Genomic DNA, 24185 nt, shown 5'->3' on the forward strand with positions numbered 1-24185 from the left:
CTTCTTCACAAAGTATCCCTGCTTAATGAACACTGACTGTAACTGACAATTTATCCAATCAACATACATTTTGGTAGATACTGTATCTTAAGGCCTTGGGAATAGACCTACCATATAGTATTTCTAGCTTGGCCTACAGGGCAGCTGCTCGCAGCTTTAATTCATGTAGATTGAGCTGCTTCCCTCTGTTCAGCTCAGAGGGGAGTGAACCCATGTATCGCCGCTTGCAGCTATAATTACACATGTTCTTCTACACCATCGATATTAGCAGCTATGCTTACTAAATACTTTATTATGCTCATCAGGTCTTACAATCTCATTTTACAGTGCATGATTATTTGTACACATTGTATGTATGTATGCATATATAAATTATTTATATATACATTAATTGGCTGGTCAGTATCCCTCTTCTAATGGATGAGTTATAATAATTTTATAATTTTGTAAATCAAAAACATTCACCAGTGTTTAAAAGTGAACACATTGGCACATATTAAATATCCAAACCTACAAGCAGTGCAGGTGAAGCATCTCTCTGAATTTATAGTTATATACAGTCTTTACTTAGATAGATTTGCTAGATTTAGCTTCTGGGGACTTTCCAGAATTCTACGATAGCTTTAGGCCAATTTCCCCAACAAAGTTTCCACAGAGCCTTTTTTGTACTTTTTGTTATCAGTCAACTTCATTTCAATTATTTGTACAACACAAAATCACATCGTAAATGATCTCAAGGAACTTTATATAGAAAGGTTGAAATTTTACAGTATTATAACTTTCAAGATATGAAATGTTATGTTGTCTGCTTGTATCCTCATTGAGCTGCTCATACTTCCATCGCACCCCTGTGTTATAAAAAAAGAAAACTCACTCTGTCTCCTTTAGGGCCAGGAGAGCCAACAGATCCAGGAGCACCCTGCACATAAGACACATGGCATTACAATGTACCGGTATGTGTCATTACATATGCATCGCAATGTTGTTATAAATGTTGTAATAGTGATGGCTTGATGGAGCTGACTGAGAGTGAGGTATTAAGCAAAAACTGAATTTTATGAGATGAAAAGTTATAAAATGGGAACCTGTGTACCAGGCTTTCCTTCTGGTCCCTCAGTCCCAACTTGGCCTCTGAAACCCTGTAAAAATACACACAAACAAAGAGACAAACACAGTTTAGTGATTAGTAGAACAGACTTGATGAGCTGGATTTGAGCTTGTTTTGTTCTTACCAGAATGCCAGGTAAACCAAACAGGCCAGGAAGTCCTGGGCGACCCTGTACAATGACAATTAGATAAAAACAGCTTTTAATACAATTAATGTATTTGCACAGATATATTATATTAATGAATTTGAGTTTATACTGTCCCAGTAATAGTTACCCTTTGTCCTTTGAGTCCTAACTTCCCATTTTGTCCTGAGGTTCCTCTGTTGCCCTTAAATATGGACACATTCACCTTTAGACTGAGACAAAAGACTGATATACTAAAAAAAACTTTTCTGAGAAGTCAGGGTTTATGATGACAATGACTCTCTTGCAATGCAACAGAAAGGGAAATCCCAAGAAATGTCATGGTAATCAGTCCAATAGTTTTTGTGCAATGCTGCAAACTAACAAACAAACACAGATGAAAACATAACCTCCTAGGCAAAGGTTGATATTATAAATATATTTTATTGTAAATAATTTAAAGAGCAATCGCTAGCATAGATATTTCATTATTATCATTATTACACACTATGCACATTTTGACTGAAGACAGAGAATGTCTTCTTACAGGAAATAGTAACTGGTGACAAACCAGTGTGCACTGTTGGGGGTTTATTCATTTTCACTTGTCTATCTGACTGGGGAAAAAAAGTGCCAGTGTACACATTCCTATTGTTTTACACCAGCTACTAAATACTGCTCTTATCATTGTTAAGTTGTAGTGGCAGTAAGAGTGGCAATAAATTAGCAGCAATAGTACTGGTGCTAACAGGAACATCTGCAGAGGTCATCACATCAAACGTCTTTGCTCAGTGCAGTGCAATAAAACAAATGTCCAAGTGGGAGATAAGCTGTGACAGATATGGCTCAGTGTTATTAGCTTCACTTGACCAGACACCAATAAAAGCCTCTGACCTTTGGCCCTTGTATCGCAACTGCTCCCTGGAGGCCAACTTCCCCGTCCTCACCCTAAGGAGATATAACAAGGAGAGTCATTAAACTATGACATGCTCTTCGACCACACTATAAATGTGAAAATATATAAGATCAAACAATGGTTAAACCTTATGAGAGTTTTTTTTTTATTAGACTACAAGTGAATCTAAGATGACACATTTGCTTAAAGTTGGTTATTTTACTTCACTTTGGCTTGCAACTGTATATTTATACACGTTTAGATTGACAATCTGATATTCATTATATCAGCAAAATGGATGCCTCCCTACCAATTATACAACACTTGATTAGTGCCAGTCAGTTCAGTCAGTGGGATGCTGTTTCATACCAACTGATACATGATCTAATACAACAATGACATCATGATATGTACCTGTTTTCCTCTGGGCCCAGGTTGACCTCTTACCCCTGGAGAGCCTGAGGTGCCACGTTCACCATTCTCTCCCTGACGACCCTTGATTCCTGGAGCACCTAGTGGGCCCTAAGGGAACAATAATGTCAGAGGTTCAGTTACACAAAATATGTGATATATGGGGTTATGTGACGTACCATTGAAAACTAGGGAAACATTTGCACTGACACTGAATTAACACTGTTGTTAGCCTTAACTCCTGTTCAAGACTACAATTATACCAACATACTGATATGTGTATAAGGTTTCACATGGCTGTGCGTACTTTTTACAGTTCAAGTAACTTTGTTTAATATATTCTAACAGCACTGACAGATACTCAACATTTCATTTTCTGTGTTCTATGTTTCACAATAAGGAGTTCAGCCAAACGTGGATTTACGTAGTTTCATTGCACAGTTGATCACCAATCACCAATGTCTTCCTCTTACTCTGTCTCCTTTGGGTCCAGCCTCTCCGTGGTCACCCTCCCTTCCTCTGAAGCCCTACACATAAACAGGACATCTTTAGTAGATGTAACATTGTCTTTTTTCTGACTGAGTTTGAAATCACTTTCAGCTCTATTCAGTTCAACTCATCTTTTAAGCCCTAAAAGAGATTGACATATAAAAGGAAACAGTTTTGTATTAAAGCTGCATTAATCAATATTCCATTTATTTATTATTAAAACTAAATATATTGTGGCAGACATTCATTTCTCTTCACTGTTTTCAGTGAGAAAGCTCTGATAAACCCACTGTGATTAGTTTCCTACCTACCACCAAAATGTCACCAAATGGCAGATTCAGTTTGTGTTTAAAGAAGACAGCAGGGCATCTACCTGTAACATCTCGTTCAGTTTTCTGCATGTCCAATTCCTGTTCTTCATTTCCCTTCTGTGCAGTTCTTGGTCAATTTACTACTGAAACTGTTACCTGATTAGTTTCCTGTCCCTGTTTTTCCCATCCAAATCCACTTAATACAGTCTGCCATTCCCATCGTTTCTTTGTCAGATTGCCATTACACTAGTGTGCGTGCATTTCAGCATTTTTCTTTGTGTTGCTTGTGTTTTTGTGTTCCTTTTAGGACTTTTAGTGTATAAACATTTTGACTCTATCTTCAACCCTGGTCTCCTGAGAGTTTTCTGAGTTATCTGAGTCTGATTACCCTGCCATTGTCACACTGTTGCTAAATGTAGGCCATAAGTAATCTATAAAGTGACAGTACACCAACACATTTAGTTTACCTTACCCTAATCATTAAGTTCAATCCTAAATGCTCATATTGGCTTTGAAAATTGAAGGCAGAAGACTCACTGTGGCACCTGGATATCCTTTTGGACCAGGACCTCCAAACATCCCCTAAAAGAGCAAGCAGAGCATCGTGAAATAAGAACATGCACTCACTGGATGGAAAATATATCTTATCTCTTACGTCTTAAAGATTTGCTCACAAAGTATACTGTTGGAGATATAGTCATAACTCATACAAGATACTGAAGCTCTTGAGAGAATGTTTTATTCAGATTATCTATATATTGAAGTTGACTGAAATATGCTATGTAGCCGGTTATAATGGAAACTGACCATCACCAAATCAGCCAGAGATCTCTGAGGTTGCCAAAGCAAGACTCATGTCACCTAGAGTCAGTATTTTTATTCAAGTCATGTTTTCAAGAGTCACAGCCTTAAGTCGTGTGAATCAATGTGTTAAAGGAGGCCAGCAAGTTACTTTTGATGCTCAAGTGACCACAGTGGTGTAGTCCTGCTCTGCTCAACTGAGAAGACGAAACAAAATGAGATCATTCCATTTTTTACGGACTTAGAGACGGTCATTCATGCTTTTATCTTGTCAATTTCTGTAATGCACTTCACTCCTGCATCAGCGAGCAAAACATACCAAGATCAAACTTATACAGAACACTGCTGCCAGGCTTTGACACTACGTGACACAATCACTGGTTGCCTGTGAGTTTTAGAATGGATTTTACGATTGTACTGCTTGTTTTTAAAGCCTTAAACAGCTTGTATCTGCGATCAGCTAACCCTTCATGAGCGCTAGCTGAGGTCCTCCAACAGGGCTCTGTACTTACAAACTTTCCCATTCCAAATCCCCATTTCTGCATGCCAAAGTGTCCTTGGGCAAGATACTGAACCACAAAATTGACCCTTCTCACAGAGAAAGTTCCCAAACATATGCACTGTATGAATGTGTGTGTGAATGGGTGAATGGCATGTACTGTAAAGCACCTTGTGATTAGTCTTGAAGACAACTCAGTCTTCAAGACTAGAAAAGGACTATATAAATACAGACCATACCATTTATTATAGAAGTAGACTACAATTCAAGGCTTAACTCCACAATTAGGAGACTGTGACACAAGTCTAACAACACATGCAGAGTCAAAGAAATACACAAACGGCTACTTTTAACTAAACTGAATATCGAACAGAATTGATGATTATTTTATTTACCATGGGCCCTTCAATGCCAGGTAATCCTTTTTTCCCCATAGGTCCCATTTCACCCTGTCAGAGAGAACAACTGTGTCAGTGTCATAAGCTTAAACACTGAGAAACACAGCAAGATTGTTACATTAAAACTCACCATCTCCCCTTTTGGACCAGAGGGGCCACCATTGCCTGGTTGACCCTGACAAAAAAATATCAATTAAAAAAATGAATTCAATTTGAAACTTAATAATTTGAAGCATGTCAGGACCGGATTGCATCATTGTCTTGAGACAGTAGAAACATTTGTTTGTGATAGTTTGATCACATCATTCAATTTGCTCCCTCTACACCAGTGGTCTCCAACCTTTTAAAGCACAAGATCACTTTTTAATTCAAAACGTAAGCCGAGATCTACAACCCCAATATCTTGCAAAAAACCCACTTAGGAAGGTCATATTTATTATTTCAGTATGAATTCATGCATTTTCAGCTCCTGCAAATATTTCACAATAAACAAAATTATTTAAACAAAAGAATGGATTTGGTCAACAGAAACACTGAAGTGCTTTTGTTTTGTGTTTGTGACATAAATTCAACAGATAAACATTCAAACTCAGGTGAAAGAACATTTTATTCTGCAGTGAAACACAAAGTTGATCTGTCTATGTCACAAACGTATTCACAACACTTCTTGAACCCGTTTCAAAGTAAAAGCACTCCAGCGTTTCACTTCTGAATCCATTCATTTGTTCTAACAGGGCTTTGATTGTTGTCAACAGACCAGAAGATGCAGGACTTCATACCGTAGAGTCCTGACATTTAGTTCAGTGCATAATCCGATTGTATTGAAGGAAATGCAGGAAATAAACACACAGCGGGTGTGAACAACAGACAACCGACCCACAGCTGATCTGCCGCGCGGCCGCAGACTGTGGGTCCAGAGAGTTACAGAGATCGACGGTGAAGACTGTCGAGATCGACCGGTAGATCGAGATCGACGGGTTGGCGACCACTGATCTACACAGTCACATATATGGACAATTCTCAGAATTTACCTGAGTCCCTTGAGGTCCATGTGAGCCTGTTGCTCCTGCTAATCCTGACGGTCCCTGTCAGAGATGGAATAAGATTAAATAATTACACGTCTGCTTTGATCCTCTATCTTTTATCAGTATCAGAACTAATAGTAATTTCTAATATGTGGAAGACATACATGAGGGCCTTTACGACCTCGTGGACCAGTTGGACCTTGAGCCCCCTGTACAGGACAAAGACGAAACATACACCTTCATACCTGATTCGTATTTAACCGAGTCAAACTAAAAACATTCAAAGGAATATGGTGAACTCACCTCAAACCCATCAAGTCCAGGTGGCCCTACACCACCTGTGGCCCCGGGTGCGCCCTAGAAAAATTCCCAATGTACATTAGAGTTGCTTGTCAAAGTCATGTCAGCAGCAGCAGGTAGCACTTGTGTGAACATTGTGAATCACTATTTAGTGCTCACCACTGGTCCTGGAGGACCCATCGTTCCATCATCTCCAGAGTCTCCCTATTGTGAAGGAAGAATGGTGCATGTTGTGTCATTTCAGGGAGGGGAACGAGAACTGTCTGACTAATAAAGAATATTACATATTCTACCTGTGGTCCTGGAGGTCCAGGCAGCCCTTGAATGCCTCTGTTACCTAGAGGACCCTAGATAAGAACAAACTGCAGTCAGATGAGACAGAACACAGTGTAGTTGAAGCATTGTGCAAAATCCAAGACACTGGGTCTGTTAATCTACATCCTGAGCATCCATTATCTAAAACATGTCAGACAATGCATTTGAAGATTCCACCTTAAGCTTGAAGACATTATAATGTAACATATTTTCTGACAATCTATGGGCCAAATAAAGAATTGACTAATCAAAACAATAATCGACAGGTTCAATATAGAATAATTAGTAGCTGTATACTGCAGTGTTGCATAGGAATTTAAAAAAGAAAGCCAGATAACCCTTCATGTAAACAGTACCTTATAATAAGGGTACAAACATTGAGTATCTGGTGCTGACTTAGACTTAAATATTTTACAGTGTAAACACCAAATGGAGCTGATAGAAGTTGATAAAGAATTGATATGTGATACCGGAGGCTAACAGATGCCACCATTGACTTGATGCAGCTTTCAGTAGTTCTCTCTGAGACTCATAAAGGCTTACATATTTCTTACTATTCATGACTGTTAAACTGATCTTACTGTTGAATGGCCATTTAAATATATACTGTAGTAAAGTAGTTGTCACTCTTACAGGAGGCCCAACAGGTCCATCTTCTCCTGGTTCCCCTTTATATCCCTGGAAGACACACAAACAACATGCAGAGGAAAGGAACTGGTCCATTTTTCCAACTAGTCAGATATCAATATATTCTGACATGGTATAAAAACATTATTTTTGTTATTTAGAATTAGTTGTTTTGTATTAAGTAAGATTAAAGTTGATAAGACCAATGCAAAACACCGAGATGATGTGGCGGTGGTACACAGTATTCACTGATTAGTTCCACTAGATTTAATCTATACTGAATAAAAAGCAAATGTTTCCCTTTAATAATAAATAAATTACATAATATAATATGAATAAAGTAGCAGCAGAAGTAGTTGTTGCAAAAGCACTGGCAGTAATAGTTTTTAATACTATTCTATCATATACTTTTCTGTTATTTACCAATCAAAATCTATTTTTATACTGACCTTTGCCCCAGCTCTCCCTCTGTCTCCACATGGTCCAGGCTCACCAGTTAAACCCTGTAGTTCAGGACACAATCAGAAAACCGAATCTAAACAACAAACTCCTCCTTTTCAGAATGAGAGTGCTTGTAAGTCGTTAACGGTCACTACAGGCAGATTAATTTATTTCTTTAAAGTCTGCCTCCTCATTGCTAGACAGAATGTTTAGGTAGCCAGTGGTTTACCAGGGACATATACTGTGTTATACTGAGTGTTAACACTCACTTACATATGATTTTATAGTTGACTCAGCTAAAACGCTCACCTCATCACCTTTCTCTCCTGATAAAGCCCCGTCTCCCTTAAAACCTCTGGGACCCTGATAAGAATGAATGACAACATGTTAAAGGATACAGGCTAATCATTGACACCGACTGATACATTCTCTAAACCTGAGTAGTGCTAGTTTTCACCCGGTGCCCAGTTAGTCCTGGTGGCCCACAACTCCCATCCACTCCTTGACTGCCATTCCTGCCCCGACTCCCTGTCTTGCCAGGGATGCCCTTTGGCCCAGGGTGACCCTAATACACACAAACATATCACATGGTGTCACGACACTAGGTATAATACAGCTGCGGATGTTACAGAAATGGTCTTCGGTTTCAACATTTACCATGGGTCCTCTCTGTCCTGGCATTCCTCTGCTCCCAGGGTCACCAGGAATACCCTAAATGATAAATGCATTTTGACAGAAACATTAATAATGCACATATTTTCAGAACAATAACAGGAAGACGGGTCAAAATGCTGAAGAAAAAGAAATCTAATATACATTTCCTAAATGACTTATTTAAGCACAATGGATGTTTAACTCACTGGAAGGCCAGGTTTTCCTATCTCACCCATGGGACCAGGTGGGCCAGTCTTCACCTTTGGAGCAAAATAAATACAAATCAGTGACTTACTCTGATTGAACAACTGAAAACTAAAAGCTGAGCTACTCACCGGCCAGCCAGCTCTGAGCATTTGAGCAAAGGATGATCTCTATTAAAAAAAGAACAAAATTGACAGTTATACACAGCCGTCTGAATTATTGCCTCCAATAACAATTCATTGACACTTTACTATAAAATAGAAGCTTAACAAAAGTCTACACTGTGCAAACAGCTCTGTGTGGCTGTACTTAGGCTCACCGGTGCTTAATGCCAACATGTCATGTGATAATATGGTCACAATTAAAATATTAACATGCTGATGTTTCCTTGGTAAAATAGTGACCATGTTCACCATCTACGTTGAGTGTTTTGAATCTAAGCATTTGGTAATTAGCTCTAAATGCTAAGTGTGCCCCGAAGCTGATGTTGATGACACTACCTTTCTCTGTATTTGAAATTGTAACCTTCTGATGGCACTGAAGAAGCAGAGGGTCAACAATATAATTCACATTCAACCTTTAAAAATAATAAATGTATGTATAAAGAAATGTGTAACTCCACTGAATAGATGATATATTTTGCTTAGAATTAAAAACTCTTCTTTTAATTTCTGGTGGTGCTACATGAAAAGCTCTGGGAACATTAAGGTCTTCAGGATTCCTTCCTTTGAGAACATGTTGACAACATTCATGAGAGTCACTGCTGTGGAAAAGTGCACTTCAAATATTTTACTCTCAATCCAAGTGATGGACTGAGGGACGCTGGCAACTCTCCAGCCTGCACAGTGCTGCAAACTTAGTGATTTTCTCATCTGGCATCTTTTAATACCCTTAAACAAGTTTATAATGTGAATGATAAAATTTGTTAATATGTGTTATGTTGCTCCACGGCTCTCAAGGCCAGATCTCTGGTTACTCCACCTCCGACGCGCTATTGGCTTGAAGAACAATTACTGTCCAATCTAACAGTGTGTCTGCATTGTTTCTCCTATGGTAAAATGGCCTCTATTTATTTGGTGCTCTTTTCTAGTCTTGATTACCACTCAAAGTGCTTTACAGTCCAGTTTTACCTTCACCCATTCACACACACATTCATAAAGTGCATCTATGGGCAGCAAATGGGATCGAACCGCCGACTTTAAAGAACGACCCTCTCTAACCCCTGAGAACGCCCCAACTTCTTCGTAATTTTTATCTAAAAAACCAAAATGTAATTAAAAGTTTTACTTTTTATGAGATATACATAAAATAAAATTAAAGAATAAGATGACAGGTAGATGTATATTAATATGTTGTGATGGTGAATTGAAAAATGCCACTAGAATGGTTAAGAAGCTAAGAGGGCTTTATTGATCGGTCATCAAAACTTTAGTGTACAAGAGGCACGACACATGTTCAAAACCTTTCAGGAGACTTGACTGGAATTTTGAAGGATCGCCATTTTTCACTACAATATGTCCTCTGAGCAGACAAGATGCAACCGAGGCTAACTGTTTACCATGTAAACGTCAGAAGAGGCAAAGAAGTGATCTGTTAAAATTAAGTAAACAGCTGTTAATGCTCACGGTGGCTATGAAACAATAGCACAAGTTACAATTAGTTCCTTTCAGTTTAATTTCCTAATGACAGCTCTGACACCAGATTTCACTTGTGGCATTTAGGATGCACCTATTGTTGCTTTCTGTCGAAGTCTTCTTCGATTTAAGTTAATTAGATGAGAGAGCGTTTGTTTTGACTGTAGGTTCCCACATGACCCAACAGTTTATTACAGCACGAATGCACTTTAGAAGAAAACCATTCAAGCAGCAACAGCTGTGAATGATCACAGTACTTTAACACAGCTGGTTGTGTGGCCTCTCACACCTCATGTCTTGTACCACTTGAGACTGCAGATGGAGCCAAAAGACATGAGTGTGTGACAAAGTGTTGAGAGCTCTAGATAGTGCATAGTGCTATAATGGTTATTAAATGACATGGAGCTTGTGGTCACCACACTCTAAGAGCCAGAGGAGTGTCAGTCAATTCTGGAACACAAGATTGCTTCTAGTTTATTCCACCACCCAGGTCTGCTGCCGCGGGGAGTATTTGTCTTGGCAATGGTGCTGCAGCGGAGATACGAGTGGAGGCCGGCCAAGCCTGTCAAGGTCAAGCTCGGACTGGACCTCCCTCACTGTGAGTCTCACTGTGTCTCTGTGGACGCAGCAGTCAGAGCCTCTGGTGTGTTCTGAGACAGAGCAACACTGAGGCCTTTCACAGCCACCTCGACCCTGCTTGTTTCTCTGACTTAATGCGGGGACTGACCCAGGCATGAGGTCTGGATTTGCTCCAGTTACAATACATCGGCTTTCATTACAGACAGTGTGAGCACAGTGAGCTGTAAAGGCCTGAGCTTTGGCCATCTACAAATTGTCAACAGACATTACTCAGCCCTGCCTGTAACAGAGTCTCATTTCTCTCCATGTGATCATCATCTATAAAAAAGCATAAGCACTGCATTTCCATATCACAGAGTTCATATTACTGACTTTATTCTTACATTTTCATATCTTCACTTATAATACAGGGTAAATATATACAATAATGCTGTAGTTAGTCTAATCAGTTTTACAGAATTACTGGTTCTACTTTGAACTATAACATTTACTGCGCGGTCACAGTTCTCCTGAGCACTGACAGATTTTCCCTGTGCGGTCACAGTTCTCCTGAGCACTGACAGATCTTCCCCTTTAAATCTCAAAATGATTGTTAGATAATCTGGATTAACTGTTGGCTTGTCTGTTTGCCTGATCCCTCCCAGACTTGTAGTGATGTCACCATTTCATCAGACCTCAGTAGGTAGTAGTTAGTCAGCGGTTTGATCCCTGACTCCAGTCTTCTTGCTCAGGTGTCCCTGCCCCTGGAGGCTTTGTTGCCAGTGCGCACTGTAGAAGTGTTGTATGAATGTGTGTGTGTACGGCCCTTATAACAGCATTATACCTTATGATCACACATACTTTTGGTAAATAGGCAGAGGAATAGATCTAATCTTAGTGGTTGCAAAGGTTAATGCATTACTACACTATAAAATGTGACTTTTTTGTTGATTGTCCCGATTATTTGCAGAAATATCTTAAAAATAAATAAATAAAACAAAAATAAAACATACATACATGCAGGTAGTTAGTCAGGATTATGTACAGTATGGTCCACATTATTGTGTGGGTGTTAAAATTACCCTAAAAGCCATCCAGTCGTCCTCGGAGTTCCGCCATAAATACAGCGTGGGAAGTCCTGGAGGTCCTAGAGGCCCTGGTTCCCCTTTCCTCCCATCCAGGCCTGGAATACCTTGAGAGCCCTGATAAAAGGATTGTCAATGACATGTGACATATTTCAAGAATAGAAACATTATAAAAGATATCAGTCTCTCAAAGTTAGTAGTTCATGTCTCAGGTCATGTGTTTGGCAAAACATACACTAACAGGCTATTGGGAGACGCCATGTTTTTGTCCTGTGTACGAATGATTTGAACCGTGAATGAATGAATGAATGAATGAATGACAAATAACTTTTTTCATGACGTAGCTTTGATGGAAGTGGGTTTAACTGTGCTGAGTAACATAGGGAGTACAGCTGAGTGTTTTACTCAGATTATCCTGTTAAGGTTACATGTCCTCTGATCTCATCACATTTGACGTTGTTTTATGTTTGCTTGAAAAAGAAAATAGTAATTTGCTCACGAGCATCTCACCTTGTCACCCTTTAATCCGATATAGCCTTCTCTCCCAGCACATCCCTGTAGGAACAATATGACATTGAGCTATTTCCACCATGTATACAGTTCATTGGTAAAAACCGTCCAGCCTGTTGTCTGGCATCATCTACAGTGTGACATCGTACAAAGTAAAGGTCACTGTGGTCTCTTCAAGATGATATTAATGCAATGTGTTTTGAAAGCAATCTCAGTACCCTATAATTTTACGAGTGGAATAAAAAACCAGTATGAGTCACTTTCCCATGGGTTGATGTAACCACACTGTTTGCACAGAATAACCATAACCTCCACTTACAACCAAAATACAGGCCTGTTGAAGAGCTAATTGGAGGAAATACATAAGCCACTCAGGGAAAAGATAGTTCATTCTGCTGATGATATTCTAGTGGCACCAGTGAGACACAGGTTATAGATGTTCTAGAGGTTTCATGAAGTGAACATGAGCAGTGGAACCCAAAGTGTGGTTTCCAGCTCCTTGGGAGCTCTTGAAAAACTCTAAGTTCTGAAGAATATGTTTATTTACTTTGTTCCAAGAGTGAAATGAGAAGCTATGAATGAGTGTAATGACAGGTTGCCAGGTTTGATACAGAGATCTCCACCATGACCTGTGTGTATATTGACTATCCAACAAACCACAATAGCTGGTGAAACTGCACTGCACAGCCTGATGAAAAATTAAATAATTAAATAAATAAATAATTCTCATACATCAGAGTTCTTCATAAAGGATGCTGGTAGATTTTTTTAAACTTTAGACTGAACCAGGTTGTCTCACACTGTCTCACTGTCTTTGTGGAGAGCTAGGCTAACTACGTCATCAATCAGTCTTTGTATTTAAAAACACAGGCACAAGGTTTGTACATCTTACCACTCTTAGAAAAACTTAAATAAACCTATTGTTGAAACAACATTGATTTTGATTTAATATCACTGAAAAATGCTGTTCACATGTTTGTAGGAGAACAAAGAACAAAGAAACATCCAACGGATCACAAAGCTTATTTATCTTGATCTGAGGCCCTGTTAAACTTATGACTGAGCAATACCACGCTTGACTCCAGTTATCATCCCTGTGAGTGATGGATGGACATGGAGATCTTGTGTGTCATTTAAGGTTAGTTCAGATTAGTTGAAAGTCATCATGGTTAGTTTAAAAAAGGTTATAAAATGTATATCTATATTGTTTCCAACGCCCCACTTAATATGAAGGTAGAGAGATGTTAATGTACCAGTTTTAAAAGATAATGCTTGTGGTATTCTATATCTTTGTTCTCGTCACCAAACATTTGTTAAAATCCCAGCGCCGAGTCTGTAACCAAAACCTTTTGTCATTTTGCTCTGAGCCAAAGCTCAATTTCTATCCAAAAGCTAACAGACATCCCACTGTTTCCCAGGATGACTTGTCTGCTCTGATGGTGAAACATATATTTTTAACTCAGTTATAATTTACTATTTTTATCCCCACTGCTTGGTGTTTATGCTTCTATTTCTGTTACCTTCATTGTACTATCACCACCACAATTGGTAGCTTCTAATAGCTATTCAATTTTCCGTTACCACGTTGAAGAAGCCTCTCTGAAACTGATCCGGGCTGATCCATTTAATCTGCTGTGAACTCCTGTTTGGAGACCAAACAAGTATGCTTTAACCCTGTCATACTGACTGCTATCAAGGATCCTACATAACTCTGTGTCTGTCCTCTTCGTCTTTTGCAAAGGATTTTTTGCAGGCAGTATTTTGCCTTGTTTTACAGTTCTACATAACACCCAAACCACATGGGGTAGTTGAGCTGAAGAGTGTACCGTGATGATTTAAGCGGCTCATTAAGGATCTCCTCCAGGTGCAAGAAGAGCTCTGCTCGTCTTTCCTGAGACTAGAAGCCAGTTGTAACTCTGGCTGTTGTCCCAGGCTGAGGTTAAGTGTGTAGAATTTAGTGACATCTAGTGGTGAAGTTGCATGTTCTGGCTGAATACCCCTCACCTCACCCTACCCTTCCAAACATAAAAAAGACCTATGGTCTTCCATTGTCTTAAAAATTCAAAAAAGTGTTTAGTTTGTCCAGCTTGGACTACTGTAAAAAACATGGCAGCCTCCATAGAGAGGACCCGGTCCTGATGTAAATATAATTTATTATTATTAAATAAGTAATTCAATATAAATGGCCCATTCTAGGGTAAACACACACTAAAATCTATAAGATGGTTTTAGATAACATTTCTGCCAATAGATTCATTTCACCTTAACTTACACATTGAAACCTTAAGTCAATGTCCAGTTTTACCAGGCAGAATTAATACTCTAATCAGACATCAGTCTGAGCACTCCACATACTTACACTAAATCAACAATTTAAGTGCTATATTGTATCCAACAATAATGCATGACGAATTATATCATAAAGGAGATGCTTACTCTCCTTCCTTGTGGTCCAATTGGCCCAGAGAGACCTTTATGGATTCGGTAGATTTTCTGGTCAGATCCATAAATGATGTTCCCAGAAGGTGCAGATGGCTTTGATCCCATGTGCTGCAGACTGGAATGCTGCCCGTCCTCAATGCTTCTTAACTGAGGAAGTGGTCTGTTTGTCTCCCAATGTCCTTTTGGTGCCATTGATAGTATCACATTGTTATACCTCACCAAAGTAACATTGTGCGATTTGACCTCAGACGTTTGTGTCTGTGAATCAGGTGAGGTTAGAGCTGTACCCGCTGCACTTTGTTGGATGATATTTTCATCTGATGTTTGGATGCTTGGAGAGGATTCAGTACTCTGACCTCTTCTAACATTTTCGGTGTTAGTTGTCAACACAATGTGAGGTTCATCAACAAGTACAAAGCCTTGGCTTTGGTCAGCAGCATCTTGATTGTTGGAGTCTGCAGGGTTTCTCTCTGACAGGTGATCCTGAGAAAACAGAAAAGAAACAGCACAGTTGTGTAACCAATACCATCAAGTGAAATTCTGCTGTTTCTTGCTACTGACAAAATGTTAAAATGGTAACACGTTACACAAGCTAAAGAACAAGGCAAGAGGAAAAATGTTACATTTGCACACTATCAATTAATTCCAGAAATCTCTCTGTCTGTCCGGGATTTGGTGGGAGTTAGATACGAGATATGTTTGATAAACTTTAAATAAACAGGCGAGCAGCGCTCTGTAGCAGCACCCAGGACTTATAAATGTAACTGACATTGTTAATCATGACAACAGCGCGTTCATGACAATTGCAACCAGCTTCTGCGTACTGAGTCAAGCATCACTACACAGGTGAGAGGGTTTTTCAGTTTAAGGAAGAAAGCTGCAACCAGCATCACCACAGACCAAGCAAACAGCCCATTCCAAACAGGCAGGTTTAAGACAGGCACTGCTCTATAGTAAAATCCATGCTAAAAGGGATAGTTCACCGAAATATTAGAACATTCCTTACTTATCTACTCACCTCTATGCCGATGGAGGGGTGGGTGAAGTGTTTGAGTCCAAAAGACATGTTTGGAGTCTCAGGGTTAAACAGCTTTGCAGCCAAATCAAATACAATTGAAGTAAATGGAACTCCTTCTTCAGACGTAAAAAAAACAACAAAAACAACATAACATGCCTGCATACTGCTCGTGTGGTGTCATCCAAGTCCCGTAAGAGCCGACAATCATATTCAACTCGCAACAAAATCATTTACGTCAAGTTTGAATTCTAAATGACCTCTAATATCCTCCTTGGAGGCGCATTCATGTTCTCACAGACACCACACGAGCAGTATGGAGGCATGTTATGCTTTTTCTGTTGTTTTATTACGTCTGAAGAAGAGCAATGCTTGTTACCACTGAGGTTTGTGGACTCAAACACTTTACCCACCCTTCCCTCGGCATAATGGTGAGTTGAGGGAATTTTCATTTTTCAGTGGACTATCCCTTTAAGTAGTGGCTGATTAAAAGCAGAAGTTCAAAGTATAATGCAGAAAGTGAGACACCATGTATATGAACTAATCAAACTGAACTGAATAATCTGCCAGCATCATGCACTAATACAAGTCTGGAGCTGACAGACTTCGAAGACCACCTGATACAAAGGTGAGAAGATAGTGATGCTCTGCTGAGTGAACTTACGGCATAATAAAGAGACAGTACAGACACAGACTCTCTTTTTTAGCTGAGCACAATGTTCCTTAATCCTGGACAAGCTCAAATTGTTACTACAGCTCGCTCAGCCAGCAAGACACTTGGTAACTCTGCACCTGAAGCTATTTGTCAAGCTAATCTTCTCCCAGCCTGCTCATCACCATTGCAATGACAGACTAGAACCATTGGATAATATAACTGAGAATCACGAACAAAATCAATCTTAAACAGAAGCATAAAAACCATGACCACACTGAAGCTGAGGAGGTACAACACCCAAACTGCCAATGTTAATGTAATGTTCCTGTAGTTAATCCACAAAGAGACATGTCAACTTGTTTTCTTTAGATATCAATACGTTTTAATCACATGAGTAATTCTGATAAGTTGAGCTGCATAAACAAAGCATCACAACAAAACACAGCGCTGTACCTTTTCATTATCAGTCCAAAATGCAGAGCCATAGAAAGAGAACTGTGGCCCTGCAACATGGGATAAATGGAAAGCATCAAACATTCCCATTGCATCATACACTCCAAACAAGGAACAATGTTGGAAATTGCTTCCTGCCATGATACTGATTATCACTGTCCCACCTAGTCAGGGACAGTTTAGATACAACATATAGAAGATGTCCATCGATCACACTTGATTTTGACTGGTTTGGCTAGAACCTCTCAAGTCCAGCCCTCACAAAACCACCCGTCCTATGTCCATGAAGAAGAAGTCACCACCATTGCATCCAACTGGTCCAGCAAAATGAGCTGGATGTGTTGAAGAGGAGATGAGGGTGTGGTGAGGTTACTGTCTGATTCACATCTGCTGACTGTGGAGGTCACTAAAGTTCACTGAACTCACTGTCATTTTCATGACACTAGTTTAAAGCCAATACAAGATGGTGAACTGTGACCATAAAGGGATGCACATGGTCAGTAGCAATACTCAGACTGAAACCATGATTGATTGGTTTAATATGGATGTAAACAAAACATGTCCCAAATCATCACATTGCCAGCAGCAGTCTGGACTATTCACACAAAGCAGGTTGTCTCCATGGATTCATGCTGTTGACACCAGATTGTGACTGTTCCATCTGCAGCCTCAGCAGAAATCCAGATTCATATAGCTCTGTAAGTTATGCCGCTTCCCCATGTTTCAAAACTGAGGACTTATTTGAAAACTGTTGCTTATTGTTATATTTATGACGTCATTGCATCCTTCAGCTGGTTTCAGGCCTTTATCTGGTTACTTCTCTTTGACTCGCTGTGCTCACATGGACTGCATTTTAATACAGCTGAATCCCTGGTGAAACTGTTCTCCTTTACGTTTTTCTGTTTCTGTATGAAACACTGATTGAGATGTGGACAGTTTAGACTACATGTTAGCCTGCAGCAATGATTGTATTTAAACAGAGGTCCCACGATACACCAGCCACAAGTTAATCTCAACTCTCAAACATGACCTTTCACTTTGTTTTATAGTATAAACTAACTAAAAAACTCAAACCAAACTTATCAAATACATGAAAACATATCAGTACAACAGAACCACATGGAATAGGTGGGGTTTATAACCCATAATGCAGCCGTCCACCAGGGGGCAACAGAGGTGCTTGAGCTACACTTTTGTGGAGCTGTCATGTTGTCCATCTATGTTGCAAAAGAAATTGCAAAAAAGATCTGAAAAGTTGATCACATTTGCAGAGAGTTGATGAAGTAACAGCAGCTGTTGGCAGCAATTTATTTTAAAAGGGCAACACTTTCACTCACATTCTGGGATGTTGCGTTGGACCTTGGATGGTTCAGCCAAAAAAGTTCATATTTGCACATGTGCGAGATCAACACGACACAATGGGATTGATTTAAATAGACCTCTATAAATAAAGTATCAAAGAACCATAACAAATGAAATCAATTAGCGTCTACATGGCAACAACAAGTCACCTTAGATACATATGAAAGTTGTCCCAGTGCAATTGTAGTCTGAACATGAAACCACAGACACTTCACAGGAGGCATGTTGTGTGCTCACTGAAAGTCACTTTCTGATTCATTCACATCCTGCATTCCTACACTCTCTGATGTGTTATCACTGACATTCTGTCACATCACTTACAGTACATACCATATCTGTCTGTTGCCCATCCACAATCAGTCCCATGTGCAGAGAGTCCTGCAGCCAAAGGCAGCCCAGCATGAAAGTTAACGTAATCCACATGTCTACAGCATGTCCTCAATAACTGCAGCTGTGCTTGAGTCAAGCAGAGTCCAGAGCCCATATGCAGACCTGGATCTGTCAGAAGAGGAGCTGCAGCCTTTCCCCTCCTCCAGCGCTCCCTCCTAGAGCCACACCCAGGACTCTGCTACACACACACTACAACACATGCTACCACACCCCACACTATTCACTCAGCCCTGAGGAGGATGGGTGCTTATCTCCTGTGCACTGCTGCTGTCACATCAAAGCCTCACAACATACTGTTGTAAACTTTCACCACTGGCATCTTTCCATGAATGTTAGAATTTAACCATCCATGATCCACTGCAAGATCAGCAGGTGAGGAGGCACACGTAGAACGTAGAATGGCAGTCAGAGAGCGCATATCTCCTCTGTCCCCGTTTAAATTCACAAGATCCAGATTTTAATTTAGATCTGCATCATGTTGTATCAGTCCCCCAAAAATGAGGGATTTTTTTCTTTAAGATCCATGCATTATTCGGAGAAATCAATGAAACTATTGAAAAACATGTCCCGATCCACACCAAAATTTGAATCCGTTTTTTCACGACCCATATCGCATCATGGTAAACCAGCCAGTAGTTTTTTGGGTAACTAATAGACAGCCAAAAAAATAAATGCAGGAGAAGACATCCTCTGGGAAGAGGATGTGACAAAACATAATGCTATCCAAAATCTCTAATACAAGAATAACTTCATTAGAAAGATCAAAAGTTACTACATTTACAACGTACAGTCTATCTGTGGTGTGAAGGTAAATATGTAAAATATTACAGAGATCATTGCAAGGCATGGAAATTGCAAGGAATATAATGACATGTTCCTGAGTTATGTCCAGAAAAGAGGTTTTGCAAACCAGGTTGATGTCTAAGTGAAATTGACCTTGGACCTTCTGGATCAAATGTTTTGTAATTTATCCAATGAGGCATTCTTCTGACATTTCTCACCTGAACCACATTCACCCCTAATGAATGAGTGCTTTCTTGAATCCAAGTGACCATGTTTGCCAAGCCTGAAGAGATTCCCTTGAGGTGTTCAGAGAACAAGAACCCACAAAAAAACCACAATGCCAGTCTGGGCTATCACTGGCATAGAACCATAAAAACCAATGTTCAGTTAATTTAATTGACTGGTTTCTGTACCACTTGGCTGTGCTTGGTTCAGATGTGGACCTTGGCATAAACTTTTATACGATAAAAGACATCATTAATTTTGTTAATGTTATAATTTATGACATACTGTCAGTAACCACTCCTTTACATTCCCTCTTTGATTTTCCAGATGTACACCATACTCTGACTGCTTCCAGAAAATGTCACCACATTAGCTGATTTCAATTAGACAATTTTCCATGATAATACACAAATGATTAACATGAAAAGACTTTGTAATTAGAGGTTTCCCAGTATAAAACCAGACCACCTCCCCATGAGTAATTTGGTTAATATGGAAGAATTACAGAGGAGACCTCCAGCAGCCTGTCCAAGCACAGTGAGTGGTCAGGGTCTTCACTGGGTTAAAGACTGGGATCAGCAGTAAGAAGAAGTTGTGGTCACAATGAGGCTTTCAGTTCTTGACTATACTATATATATATATATATATATATATTGAAAACCCTCAGCAAATAAACAGCTTGAAGTCCGACCACACACACGCGTGTGCGTGCGTGCGTGCGTATATATGTGTGTGTGTGTGTGTATAATATATATATATATATAATAATCAACATATAACAACCAAGCAGACATACAAATATACAGTCTAACCATGACAGAGAGGATAACCCTTTCAACACTGGTCCAATATTTGGGACATGTGGTTTTTGTTTTACCACCAATAAGGGGCTGAGAGGTTTTCTCAGGGGAAAGGACACTGACACATCAGATGAGCACCATAATTACCACAATACTTCATATAAGAAGCTCACTGGCATTGCACACATTGCTGTAATATCATCAAAGGCATTATAGGGATAATGACATGACTATAAATAAAGACGAAAAGTACGAAAAAGGATAAAAAGAGAACTAAAATTGGTTTTGATTGACCTGTATTTGGTGAGAATGAGTTCATATATATTCACTTTAACACCAGAATGCTGGAGCCGCTGTTTTCACTTTATTGATGTTATTATTTGTCCTTCAGAAGAAACCACCAGTTTTAAAAGGTAGTACAAAATGTGGTGAATCATCCACTTTCTTTTTGATTTTCCCAACCCACACAGCAACCTCAACCACTAACCTTTAGGCTTGCACCACACCGAAAAGTACACCCTCTGTCAAGTGTGGAAAGCTGGCAAATATTGTGTGAGGGTGGACAGTAGCAGCACTGAGGATGCAGCTAGAAGAAGAGGTAATGAATGAACAGAGGCCAGACCACAATCCTCCCTGAAGGGGTGTACATCAGAGACACCACATCCTCAGCGTCTGCACATGCATTAAATGCTGTCCCTTCCCACTGGGGAACAGTCTTATAACTTGTCTCCCTCCTGTTCTCCGACTGGGCTAGAACCATTCAGACGCTTCTCTTACTGCCCTCTTCGCGGCACTTCAGCTGGAAGAGGGTCTTTCAGGTCATTTAAGGAACGCAATTGGATTTGCCTCCCTGCTGGTCCAGTGACTCATTCTGAGCAATTGGAAAGTGAGAAGGCCCCCTTTCTTTATTCAGGGGATCCAAGAGGTGCAATCAATGCTGAAATGGGACAAATTTGAATTTACTGTGAGTGGTTTGAAACAGAAATTCTAAACAATATGGTCTCGGTTTATTAGATATAATAAAGATCTTTCTTGTCCTATGAATGAATTAAATATAATTTCATCTGCTCCTATTATGAGGCATTGGCTGGGAGTGCATTACTCTGGATGTAGAGCTTGTCAATCATTGGTAGTGACATTATCTTTTGTTTGTGACATTATCTTTTGTTTGTGACATTATCTTTTGTTTATATATTTCTTAATATTTCTGCATACTTAATTTTATCTATATTTTTATTTTTATTTCTATTATCATATTCTTTGTTATTACTATTTTTGTAAATGTGACCCTGGACTGGGGTGGGGGGTGGGATCAGTTCAGTTTTGTTAACAGAATACATGTTTCCTTATTTCAGATGAAATAACATAAATACAAATAAAATAATGTCAGGTAGCGATGAAGAAGCCATCAGAAGGTCAGAAAGGTTGGAAACTGTTTATCCAGGTCTTAAGGGTCAAGTCTTCTTGACAAAGTTTCGTCAGAGCCAAAACAACTCTAAAACTGGTGCAATGCTCCCATCGATGCCCAACACCCACAGACCCCCCACACACACACACACAAATGTACAAAACATTAAGGACAGTGAGTTCCAGCCATGGCAGTGTTTACCTGGAGAGCCCTGGAGGATGGTGGGTTGCACGGAGGCTGATTGAGAGTACACTGGTCTCTGGCAGTGTCTGGATCCCCTATCACAAAAGTCATCTGTCTCACAGCACCCTGAGGACACCAATGGGAAGTAAGGGTCATAGATTAACCATATGTAAACCTCAGGCCCAGGAAACCCCACCTTTAACCCCCCACCCCACATGTTACATGTTGCAGCTGAATACCCCTCACCCTCCCCTTCCGAACATGAAAGAGAACCTGTGGTAGCCTTCAATTGTCATAAAAACTCAAAAAGTTTAGTTTGTCCAGTCTGGGCTACTGTAAAAAAACATGACGGCCTCCGTAGAGAGGACCCACTCTCGATGTAAATATAAAGTACTTAATTATAGGGTCCATTCTATGGTAAAGAAACCATTCACACGAAACACACTAGCAAAAACATCATTATTTTCTATTCAATTTCTGCAAACTGATCCCATTCATCTAAATATTACACACTGAACCTTTAAAAGTACTTGCAGAGTGTGGTCAATTCCCAAATGAAACGGTCTAATAATAATAATATTTTTATTGTAATTTTATTTATGGGCAGCTGTCATGACACTCAAGGACACCTTACATGTACAAATAATAAAAACAGATACACAACAATAAAAACAGCCCAAACATGAACAACAGACTGATAAAAGAACACAAAAATTATAGTGAGTACACCAATCGGAAGAGGTGAGTTGAGAAGGTGGGGAGAGAGTCAGTTTTACTGATGGCTTGTGGGAAAGAGTTCCATAGATGGGGGGGTTGCATGTCTGAAGGCTCTTGACCCCATGGAAGACAGCCCGGCAGGAGGTGTGGTGAGGAGCATGGAGGAGCAAGAGCGAAGAGTATGGGTGGGTGTGTGGTTGTGGAGGAGTTTAGAGAGGTAAGGAGTTGCCATGTTGTGGAGAGCCTTGAAAGTGAGGAGTAGAATCTCTGTCCTCAGAGGACGGAGGTGATGTGCCTCCATATAAATACCGCATCGACTTCAAGATTCTACTCCTCACTTGATGGATGGGGTTCTGGTGATGATCTGGGGCAGCTGCATTTTGGACCAGTCGAAGTTTATGGAGGAGTTTGAGTGGGAGGCCCGAGAGGTGAGTGTTGCAATAGTGGATACGGCATTTGAGGAGAGAGACAGGCGGAGTCGGTTGATATTGTTTAGGTGGAAATATGTGATGTTATTGTTGTGAGATTTGAAGGATAGAGTGCTGTCAAGGACGACACCCAGACTCGTGACTTGGTGAGATGGAGAAACTGTGGAGTCATCAACTGTAAATAAAAAACTGTTACATTTGGCCAGAGTGGACTTGGTGCCAACAAGGAGAAGTTCAGTTTTATTCCAGTTACGTTTGAGGAAATTTTGAGTGAACCAGAATTTGATTTCTAAGAGGCAGTCAGAGGGGGAAGATGGTCACTTCTGATTGAAGCAGTGGACCAATCTCAGTACTGATTACTCTTAGAAATATAAAGAAATAAACAATGTGAACAAAAAGCAATGCATTGCAAAAATGTGGTGCAGTAGAAAGCATCGACATGTGCAGATATATGTAGTAGAGTAAAAGTGAAAATGGCACAAAAATAGATTAAATTACAGATTCATGAATAATGTACTTAAGTTCAGTTAGAAGTATAAAGTACATTGTTACATCCCACCACTGCCTCCAACACATTTCTTTATAACCTACGGTATACCTTTGTACTTTAGTAAAATAACATTTAATTAAAGGTTGTTGTATTATTTCTGCACTGTTGTATTTGTGTACTGTGATTCTCTACCCACTTCAACTGAAAATGAATAGTTTAAATATCACTGTCTGAGCGATGGGCATGTGTTTGCATTATGTGTTCTTCCTACACATTAATCACAGAGAGCATCCTATCTGACCATTTCCCTTAACAATGAACCTTAAGTAATGATTAGAACTTTAGAGAGGAAAACAGATAATACAATCAAGATTCCTCTACTGCCACCAAGTGGTGAAATAATTTCAGCCTTCCATTAGTACCAAGCAAACACTAAAAATACATG

At 39.7% G+C, this 24185-nt stretch overlaps 1 protein-coding gene across 2 annotated transcripts in view; it reads right to left on the minus strand.

The window, feature by feature from the left end:
- LOC109639066 (collagen alpha-1(I) chain) overlaps positions 1–24185 on the minus strand; it is a 50949-nt gene that overhangs the window by 19041 nt on the left and 7723 nt on the right. For both annotated transcript variants that reach the window (XM_069522826.1, XM_069522827.1), the window contains exons 5-30: positions 22124–22231; positions 14826–15314; positions 12390–12434; positions 11877–11996; positions 8734–8772; positions 8605–8658; positions 8402–8455; positions 8202–8309; positions 8054–8107; positions 7753–7806; positions 7310–7354; positions 6655–6708; positions 6521–6565; positions 6365–6418; positions 6226–6270; positions 6068–6121; positions 5167–5211; positions 5034–5087; positions 3876–3920; positions 3012–3065; positions 2542–2649; positions 2127–2180; positions 1384–1437; positions 1233–1277; positions 1086–1139; positions 875–919 (exon numbers count right to left, since the gene is read on the minus strand). In XM_069522826.1, the coding sequence (XP_069378927.1) occupies positions 875–919; positions 1086–1139; positions 1233–1277; positions 1384–1437; positions 2127–2180; positions 2542–2649; positions 3012–3065; positions 3876–3920; positions 5034–5087; positions 5167–5211; positions 6068–6121; positions 6226–6270; positions 6365–6418; positions 6521–6565; positions 6655–6708; positions 7310–7354; positions 7753–7806; positions 8054–8107; positions 8202–8309; positions 8402–8455; positions 8605–8658; positions 8734–8772; positions 11877–11996; positions 12390–12434; positions 14826–15314; positions 22124–22231 (1980 nt within the window). The remainder of the gene's footprint in view (positions 1–874; positions 920–1085; positions 1140–1232; positions 1278–1383; positions 1438–2126; positions 2181–2541; positions 2650–3011; positions 3066–3875; positions 3921–5033; positions 5088–5166; positions 5212–6067; positions 6122–6225; positions 6271–6364; positions 6419–6520; positions 6566–6654; positions 6709–7309; positions 7355–7752; positions 7807–8053; positions 8108–8201; positions 8310–8401; positions 8456–8604; positions 8659–8733; positions 8773–11876; positions 11997–12389; positions 12435–14825; positions 15315–22123; positions 22232–24185) is intronic.

This window comes from Paralichthys olivaceus, chromosome 4, assembly GCF_024713975.1.
Source record: "Paralichthys olivaceus isolate ysfri-2021 chromosome 4, ASM2471397v2, whole genome shotgun sequence".
NCBI lineage: Eukaryota > Metazoa > Chordata > Actinopteri > Pleuronectiformes > Paralichthyidae > Paralichthys > Paralichthys olivaceus.